Below are 9,878 nucleotides of genomic sequence, written 5' to 3' on the forward strand. Positions count from 1 at the left end.
AAGAATGCACCCTTGGATCTAAAAATGATTTGAAAAAAAATTGTGCCACAGTACTAAAATAAAAACTAATAAATATTCATCTGAAATGTTAGCATTCATATCTTTATCCACCCTCGCCATATTTCGAACATTTAATGAAACATTGATATAAATATGTCATTTTAAAAATATATAAACCCTGTTTTGCCCTGGAATTTTCGAAACAGATTTCTTTCTCTCTTTTTTTTTTTTTGCCTTTTCCTTTTTTTAAAATACTCGGTTATCTGAGTATTTACCAACAAAGATTTTTTTTTAAAGAAAGAGATTAGCCTAATATTATGAATATTACAGTTTTTAAAACAATGCAAAGCTGTCTTCTTCCAGATAGAAAAATTACAATGTAGTTTGCATGATGAAAGCAACGGTATAATTAGAACAGCCAAGTTGCAATTTCTGATGCCAAAAGAAAAAATAATGAAGTTGCCGCAGAGATCACTACATGCAGGATTTCAATTAATTATAGAACCCGGGCTGCTGAAAAGTTAAAGATACGTTTGCAGGAGTTTCGTTTATTTATTTTATTTTATCAAAGCGAGGAGTGTGTGGGTGCCCACGCTAAAATGTTGACTTCATTGAGCCTCTTTTCTTAGATCCAGCCTATTGATTTCTTCTTGAGAAGTGAGCTGTTCAAGCTCCATTTAAGATTTTCATCTTCCCTGTAGCCCTGAGCACATCGGAGTACCATAAATTAGTTAAATTGCACATTTATCACCAATGTTATTTTAAGATACTGTGTAAATTTGATGGCTGCAAGATATACAGTCCGCAGGAACAAGAGGCAACTTGGGTGGGGTTACTCTAGGGTCATCTTCCTGTATTTTTGATTTACTGTGTTTTCCTCAAAACAAGACCTTGTTTCATATATTTTTTAAAAATAATAATAAGCACTTGGCCTTATTTTCAGGGAGGTCTTATTATTTTGGGGCACATGGAGCAAGGTAGGGCTCCTCTTACTGTCTTATGTGATTTCCAGCTCTGTCTCCTTAGCCAGTATCGGATTCCTACCACCAACAGCAGAAATGAAATTTTGTGTGCAGCTGACATGTTCGAGAAAGATTTGGCTTCTGTGCATGTGCAGAAGCAAACAAAAATCACCAAACTCCCACATGCTGTTCCACTGATTAATTGTTCTAACTGTCAGGAAATTTTTCCTTAGTTCTAAGTTACTTCTCTCCTTGTTTAGTTTCCACCCATTGCTTCTTGTTCTACCCTCAGGTGCTTTGGAGAATACAACAGAATAGAATAACAGTTGAAAGGGACCTTGGAGGTCTTCTAGTCCAACCCCCTTCTTAGGCAGGAAAACCTACACTACTTCAGACAAATGGTTATCCAACATCTTATTAAAAACTTCCAGTGTTGGAGCCTTCACAACTTCTGGAGGCAAGCTGTTTCACTGATTAATTGTTCTATTTGTTAAGAAATTTCTCCTTAGTTCTAAGTTGCTTCTTTTCTTGTTTAGTTTCCAACCATTGCTTCTTCATCTATCCTCAGGTGCTTTGGAGAATACTTTGACTCCTTTTTCTTTGTGGCAACCCCTGAGATATTGGTAACACTGCTATCATGTCTCCCCTGGTCCTTCTTAAACTAGCCATGCCCAGTTCTTGCAACTGTTCTTCTTCATGTGAAGATGTTTAATCTAGCCTTAACCTATCCTCTCGCCTTAAACAGAATTTAGTATTCCATTTAGATTGATGCATAAAAATCATAAAGTTCTATACCCTTAAACCAAATATAAACATTAGTCTAAATTGTTCTGATTTTTCTACTTTCGCTGAGGGCAGCTTTCCAGTGTCTTACATTAGCTCAGAACATTCCAGTTTTGGGGATTCAAATTGTTAGAATTCCAGGTTTAGCATGGGCAATTTAGGAATCGGAGGCCAACCTCTTCTAGAGGGAATTGGGTTGGAGGATAATGACTTAAACAGAGCTGCAGTTACAAATAACTCCCAAAGTTGAAGAAAACTCAGAATAAACTGCAGCCTTCTGTATGTGGACACTAACATTAAACAGTGGCTAGAATGTTTCTTTCCTCTTTCCTTTTTTCCTTTTTTCCTTTCCTCCTCCTCCTCTTCCTCCTCCTCCTCCTCCATTTTGCCTAACCTTAACCACCCAAGATCTAGTAAGATAGTCATTTGCATGTGCCAATGAAGATAAAATGAAATCATAAAACTGTAACAATCTGTTCAAAAGCCACTCTGCATCAGGATCTTATTGGCTATTAATCCACACTTGGCAATGTTTGTTTCATCACCAACACTGCTTATAACCTTTGTTCTTTGCACTCAAAGAAAAAGGAGAAGATGTTAACTTCCACTTCATTCAGAAATGGTAGGGAGGTGGGGATAATTGTTTTTATTCAGCCTTTGAATATTTGTCCCTCTGCTTTTTAAATGCTAAAGTTCACAAAAAAAAAAACCTCCAGTGATTTATGTAGAATTTTTTTTCCTGCCAAGCACCTGGCAGGCGGGAAAAAAAAAAAACTTCCCCAAGTTTCCGTCATAAACAGCAAGCGTACAATTTAAATTTAATGTGCTCATTAGTCGTAGCACATTTCAGATATAATTGTGAATGCGACACAACATTATAGCAAAAAAGACAATTTTAATGCGGCTGTAGAAAAAAAAGGTTATGTGAAGAGTCATATCATGGTGCCACATTGTCAACAACAGAACAGGGCACAGAGTGTGCAGTTTGGGGTCTGTGCTGTTTACATGCCAATATTGTACACATAGATTTTTCAGACGGTGTCAGCTGTCAGTTACTTCTGCAAATTAACCGCCAAAAATGGAGATGAACAGAATCACTTAGTGTGCTGGTAACCAAGGGTTACCTTTCATATGCTTAAAGATAAAACTGCAGAGTGAAATCTTGGGAGAATAATTAGAAAGAACAAAACAGAAAGTTACCAACTGGGGAGGAGGGAGGGAGAGAGAAAGAGAGAGAGAAAGAAGAAGAGAAGGAGGGAGGGAGAAGAGAGAGAGAAAGAATGAGACAAAAGGCATTCTAGATATGAAATAACAACCAAGAGTCTTATAAATAACTAAGAAGTTATATCACAGAATGCCTCAAAACTTTTAAGCAAAGTATTACAGTACAAATGTTTAAAAGGCTCTCTTTTTTATCAATGTTTAGGAAATACAGTACAATACTCCTCCTCCAATTCTCCCACCCCCAAATAGATTTAACCCTTTGAGCACTGAGTTGGTTTTGAACTTTCTCTTGAATTAATTATTGTTTAATTTTTTAATTATTATTTGACTAATAAATACCTTTAAAATTTGCCTTGTGCAAAATAGGTCTAATGCACGCCAGTCTGTGGCTTCATTATCAGAATGTTCTTTTTTAAAAAAAGAAAAAAGAAAAAAGTAGCAAATAACTAATAATAAATATGTATAATTTAAACATGAACCTCTATCAATATAGATGTACTGCATAGCAAACAAAACAAAACAATAATCATACTTTGCTTCAAGAATAATGTTTCTGAATACTTTATAAATGCTATCTGTTGTATCTTTCATATAATTTACATTGTTCAGATGTTAAAAGAAAACCCTTTGACCTAGAAAAGAAATATACATTATTATTTTATATATTTATATATATATATTTATATATTTATAGGTACCACTTAGACTCAAGAGCATATTAGGTAGAAAACCCATCATTGATAAAAACATCAAAGAAGAAATGGCATTGTCCACAATCACATTTTTTTCCCATTAGTGGATTCTGAAATCTGTACAATATATACACACACATGTTTCAATGTGAAAATAATATATTTTCAAATTTCAAGATGGGTGCCAGACCGCTGCATAGAGAGAACATATCCAGAGATAGATCTTAGGAACCGGATCTCAGATTGATCTTTTTGATCAAATGCAAAAGTCAAGCTTTCCTAGTGAGATGCTAACCCAACTTTCCACCCATGCAGGAAGTCAAACGGAAAGGTTGATCAGTCTATATTAACTATGGACCTACAAACCTCTGGGGGTTAATTCGGTGGCCAAGTCAGGGTCTCTATGATGTCCGAGGAGAGGCAAGCAGGAAGCAGATTTGGCCAAAGAAAAAGCCGATGTGTTCAGACCCTCTTCAACCCTTTTGTTAAAACCCAGGTTTTAACTTATAGTGGTACCTCTACCTAAGAACTTACGAACTTTTCTAGATAAGAAACGGGTGTTCAAGATTTTTTTGCCTCTTCTCAAGAACCATTTTTCACTTACAAACCCAAGCCTCCGAAACTGTAACCGGAAAAGGCAGGGAGAAGCCTCCGTGGGGCCTCTCTAAGAATCTCTTGGGAGGAAACAGGGCCGGAAAAGGTGGGGAGAAGCCTCTGTGGGGCCACTCTAGGAATCTCATAGGAAACAGGGCCGGAAAAGGCATGGAGAAGCCTCTGTGGGGCCTCTCTAGGAATCTCTGGGAGAAAATAGGGCCAGAAAAGGTGGGGAGAAGCCTCCATGGGGCCTCTCTGTGTTTCCTCCTGGGAGGAAACAGGGCCTCCACCCTCCCTGTGGTTTCCCCAATCGCACGCATTATTTGTTTTTACATTGATGGGAAAAATTGCTTCTTCTTACAAACTTTTCTACTTAAGAACCTGGTCACGGAATGAATTAAGTTTGTAAGTAGAGGTACCACTGTACTTGGAAATCTACAGCAGATTCAACTGTACCATTGGAATGTAGAGGGGGGTGAGGGACCCACTCGAAAAGCCTTTCGGGAAAGGCCAAATTCTAGCCTCAGAAGACAGGCCCCCCCGATACTGACCATAGGAACCAATGGAAGAAGCAGTAGTATGAGCTAATGCAACTTGTAAAGCCTGCATTAGAAATATTGGCAGCATTGAAACAAGACAGGGATGTTAAAAAAAATGGGAAGAGAATGGTTCATAGGGAACCCCATCTCCACCATCCAGTATTGGAATGATCTAGTTGTGTTCTATAAGTAGGTTTCCCAGAGAAGGGAACTATTAGGCTCATCATGAGTCATTTCCTCTTCTGGAAGATCTTCCAGAAAACTACGGTGTCTTCTACAGAAGACCTGAATTGGTATGCCTGCAAGAAAAAACTGGTGGTCCCACTGTTCCCAGAACATTCCATCTAGAAGTAGATTTTCCAGAAAGGGAAACGATTTGGATCATCATGAACCATTTCCTCTTCTGGAAGATCTTCTTCCAGAAAACTACAGGGTTCTTCTATAAAACATCTGGACTGGTGTGCCCTGGAATAAAGACCGACAGTCTGGAATGGGATGGTTTATCCATCCCTTTTTGGGATATCTCAAGAACTACCACCAATCTACTTCTCAGTTGATCCATATTTCTAAGCGGTGACTGTTCTTGCAACATCTCAAGGGGAAAACATCCTTTCAAACCTCACATGATACCATGACTGGCTGCTAATACTTTTTTGTTCTGGCTTGTTGCCTTCATCAGAAAAAAAAAGAAATACTAAGCCAGAATGGGATTTTTTTTAAAAAAAAACCATGTCTATATTGGATTGTTTTTGTTTTTTTAAAAAAGGAAACCAGATTAATGCAAAGGTGCTTCAAAGTACTCAGAGGGCTAAAGATTTACAGGTGAGAAACAGCCAACACACTTCATTTGCCATGAAAAAAAAAGTGCACCATGATTTTAGTTAATAAATGCTTAAGTAAACTGTCTTGTCAATGCATGCAGCTTGAGGCATCACAGTGACACACAGCAACTAAAAAACCCCAATTTACACAAAGTTCCAAACACTTACCACTGAGTTTTTAACCTTCATATTTTTACCAGTAACAACAGCTGATTATGTACCTCTATTAAACACTATACAGTTATATATATATATATATAAAAAGAGACTGGTCCAGAGTGACACCCCAGAGTTAAAAAATAACAATTATGTGCCAAGGAGAACGGTGGGCATAAGGGGCAAAGGAGAAACTCAACAGCATGTCTGACAGTTTTCGTCAAAGCCAAGTACAGTTGTTCGGGTAGCTTGTCTGTTAAAAAGGAAGGAAGGAAAAGTTAATGCTACTGTTTTTCTAATTCACAGACGTAGAGAAGATGGTCCTCAGGAGATTTCCCGTGCGTTTTACTGAGATGGAGCTTCACGGCGTGCTTGCTCGCAAAAGTCCTGTTGCAAAGTTTACACTGGTAGGAAGTCCCCAGCTCTTCCTCCGGCGACGGCGCCAACAGTTTCTCAGAGGAGGGCTTGGTTTGTGCTATCTGATTGTTAATCTGCTCGCTCGAGAGTTTGGACAAGTCTCGCAATCGGAAACCTAAGTGGGACTCGAGGTGGCTGATGTACGTCGAAGGAGTTCTGATTTGAGAAGCACAGTCGTTACAAAAGAACACCGGGTGCCCCGTGTCTAAATTTTTAAGGAATTTTGTCCCCCCTGTCCTTCGGAGTTGGTATTTGACGTTGGCCAACCAGTGGCTAATGGTGGTCATCGAGAGTCCCGTAAATCTGGAAATGTGCATCCTCTCTTGAGGGCTCAAGTCCGACATAATGTATTTCCCTTCCGACGTCTGCTGCAAACTGGCAGCGAATTGGGCTTGCAGGATGAGTAAATGTTGAGGATTCCAGTTTGACTGGCGTCCTTTCCTTTTCTGAGCCGGAGTTGTCTCTTCCGGTTCCTCAATTGTAGTGCCATCAATGTCAGACTTCTCGGAGAGGCTGGAAGGGGTGGACGATTTTGACGTGTGACTTTCTGTCAGGTTCTTGAGCATATCCGAGATATCTGACAAGGCATTCTCGCGTAGCGGCGAGTTTGACATAAATGACACAACCGCAGATGTCTTTGCGGTTGTCACTGTAGATGAAGAAGATGTTGAAGACGCTGATGCGGATGACAAAAGCACTGAACCCAAAGAGCAGCCTTTGTCACTCTTGCCTTTCGTCAAATCGATGGGCTGGTCGTTATTGACATGGTAAAAATAACGGTCTAAATGATCTGGCTTTTTGGGCTGCAAGGGCGGTGTTGCTACAGCAGCCTTTTCTGCTAAGCTGTTGCTCATTTTAAAAAGCATGCTCATCGGATCCAGGGCAGGAAGAGAAGGTTTCGCCGCCTTCCCAAGATGAATGTTCATGACGGATTGCAATGCACTTAATGGGTTTACAAAGGGTTGCTCGGGAGGATGGTCGGTGATAATAGCTGCGCTGCTCATCAACGTATTTGCAATTTTCTTGACCATCTCCTTGCCGCTTTCCATCGGTTCTCCAGTTGGGCTTTCTCTGCAGTTCTCCCTCTGAGAAACTGGACTGTTCTGATGGCTTTTGAACCCAATGTCACTGGAAGTGTCCATCTTGAGGGGTTCACTGACCTCGCTGCTACACGGCGAAGGGGTAGCTCTCTTCATGGGCGAAAGCTTCCCGGCTTCGGGTTCCTTCAGCTTCTCTTCTACTTTGGCCACTTTCTCAGTGACTTTCTTCACCAACTCTTCCATGGCATGAAAATTTGTTTTGGACACAGGGGATGTTTGGCAATTTTGGGGTGAAATCAAGGGTTGATTTTTAGTGGGAGAGATTAATTCAGCATTTCCGAACATGGGCTTTAAGGAAGTGTTCTTCCCTGATGATCCTAGGGATAATTTCATCATGTTGGGCAGCTGGTAAGCAGCGTGAATACTGGGATATCCACCCCAGCTTGGGGTGCCATTCTGGGCTTTGTTAATAGCTGAAGTGACGGTGTTTTCTAAGGACTTTAAAATATCTAGTCCCCCTTTGGGGCTTTCTTCCAAGTCGTTTTCTGTCAGGTAATGATATTTGGAGGAGATGTCATATTTTTCCTCATCTTCACTCAGTTTTTCTTTGTCTTTCGCCTTTTCCTCGGCGGGGGTCCTGTCCTTCTCCACTTCTTTCTTGATCTCCATGTTTAATTTCGGGGAGACGCTGGATGGCATGTTGGAAGGAGAGGTGAAGGTGGTGGCTGCGAGAGGCACAGACTGGACTTTCTCGTCCAGCAAAGTCGTGATGGTTGGCGTGACGGGCGACTCTATAATGGTCTTCCCTTTCTTCATGGCGGAGTTGGTGACCTTAATGAAGTGTCCCGTCACCATCATGTGGGCCGTGAGTTCCTGCAAAGTGTCGTGGGAACTGCCGCACTCCATGCACTTGAGGATTTGAGATTTCCTCGCTTCGAAATGCCAGGCGTAGCTGGCCCCGTTCTGGTGTCCGTAGCGGTTGTTCGGTGTAATGTAAGGATTAGAATTCTTTTGAAGAGGGTCGTTGATGTCAGGAAGCATTCCTTTGGGGGTCCCGCCGGTAGAATCTGGAGAACTCGGCAGTTCTAATTCCAGCAAGGTTTTTTTCCGTGTGGCTGGTAAGATTTTTGCTGCTATGGGGGTGACGGGTTCCTTCAGAGGCACTTTTTGGTAATGCTTTGTTTTTATCATATGCACGCTCAAGTCTTGAAGCGATTCAAAGGAATGACCGCAGTACATGCACTTTAATACTTTCTGGGCATCTTCTTTCCCTTCCATTTCGAGCAAGGAGCGTTTGCGAGGCTTAGACCACCGCTTGGGGTTGTTGTTATCCGTCTCGTGGTTGTCGTCTCGATAATGCCCCGTTTCGTTCATGTGCACCGTTAACTCCACCAAAGTATCGTAGGCGGCGCTACAGTCTTTACAGCGGAATTTGCTGGCTCCGGTAAAGATGGAGCCATAAAGTTTGCTGCTCTGCCTATATAACTGAACTGTGCTAAAAAGGCTGGGCTCAGGAAGAATCCTGTTCTGGGACACTTGCTGCAATGTTTTGGCCATGGCGGTCTGGTGCCAATCGAAGCTTCCACTGCCACAGCTGCTGCTGCTACTGCTACTACTGCTACTGCTGCCGTTGGTTTTTTCAACGGCCGGCTGGTGCAGATTCAAATTCAAATTGGACCAGTAGGAATTGGAGAGGAAGTTATTGTAGACGGCCTTCATCTGCTCCAAGCTATCCGATACTACAGATTCCTCCAGCGCTATGGAAACCTCTTTGGTCTCCTCCTCGTTTTTGATCGAGCCGCTCTCGAAATCGGCCATTCGGTCACTTGTCTCGCTGATGTGGGACTCGCTGTCCATTTCGTGGCTGGAAAATTCGGCCACTGGAGAGTTCTGATAGCTCTGGCAATTCTTGCCGAAGTCCTTTTCTGGACAGGCGTACTTTGCCGAAGGTTCTCCATCCATCGTGGTGTCCTCTGCTTCCAAGTCATCATCCACCATAGCATCAGCTTTCAGCTCATCCGAAACATAAGCTAGCAGAGAGAGAGAGAAAAATAATAATAAAACACAGTTAGTAATAGCTCCATTTCTATCAGCAGTCAAAGAATTGCATTTATTTGTTAAAATTCAACAGTCAAAATTTAGCATTTCTTCCAAGCCAGAAGAAGAGGAGAAATTTGCCACCTTATTCTTCTCGAGGGGCAACAGCTTGAAATTAAAACTAAATTTGAAATTAATGAAGCACATTCTGGAGGTGGCATTCATTTCTAAAGTAATAAATTACTTGTATCAACCTCAGAGACAGCAGTTCCTGTCTGTCAATTAATATGTCTTATGCTTCTTCTACCCCTAATGTATTTCTTAACAGACAGATTCACAATTTAAATTAAGCCAGAATTTTCTTTTTTACTCATTAGATTTTTTTTCCCCAGACCTGATCTTTAATAAAACATAAAAACCATCAACAAGAATAACACTAAATCCCACAAAGCAACAAGAATGGAAAAAAAAAGAGAGAGGTCTTCCTGGATTATTAGAAAATTAAAAGCTTGAATTTTTCGCAAGAGCTGTTTAGCAATGCAGATACTAAACTGAGCATTGGGCTTAGTGTTAGAAATTATACTTAAATAAGTAAGTTTCTCAAACTTTTGTC

General features: G+C 40.9%; 1 protein-coding gene across 1 annotated transcript; it reads right to left on the reverse strand.

Moving 5' to 3' along the window:
* Positions 1-219: 219 nt before the first annotated feature.
* Positions 220-9,254, reverse strand: TSHZ3 (teashirt zinc finger homeobox 3). The gene has a single exon (XM_070760287.1). The coding sequence runs from the start codon at positions 9,224-9,226 to the stop codon at positions 6,056-6,058; it is 3,171 nt and encodes a 1,056-aa protein (XP_070616388.1). The 5' UTR covers positions 9,227-9,254; the 3' UTR covers positions 220-6,055.
* Between the last annotated feature and the right edge of the window lie 624 nt (positions 9,255-9,878).

This window comes from Erythrolamprus reginae, chromosome 9 (genome assembly GCF_031021105.1).
Source record: "Erythrolamprus reginae isolate rEryReg1 chromosome 9, rEryReg1.hap1, whole genome shotgun sequence".
NCBI classification, from domain to species: domain Eukaryota; kingdom Metazoa; phylum Chordata; class Lepidosauria; order Squamata; family Dipsadidae; genus Erythrolamprus; species Erythrolamprus reginae.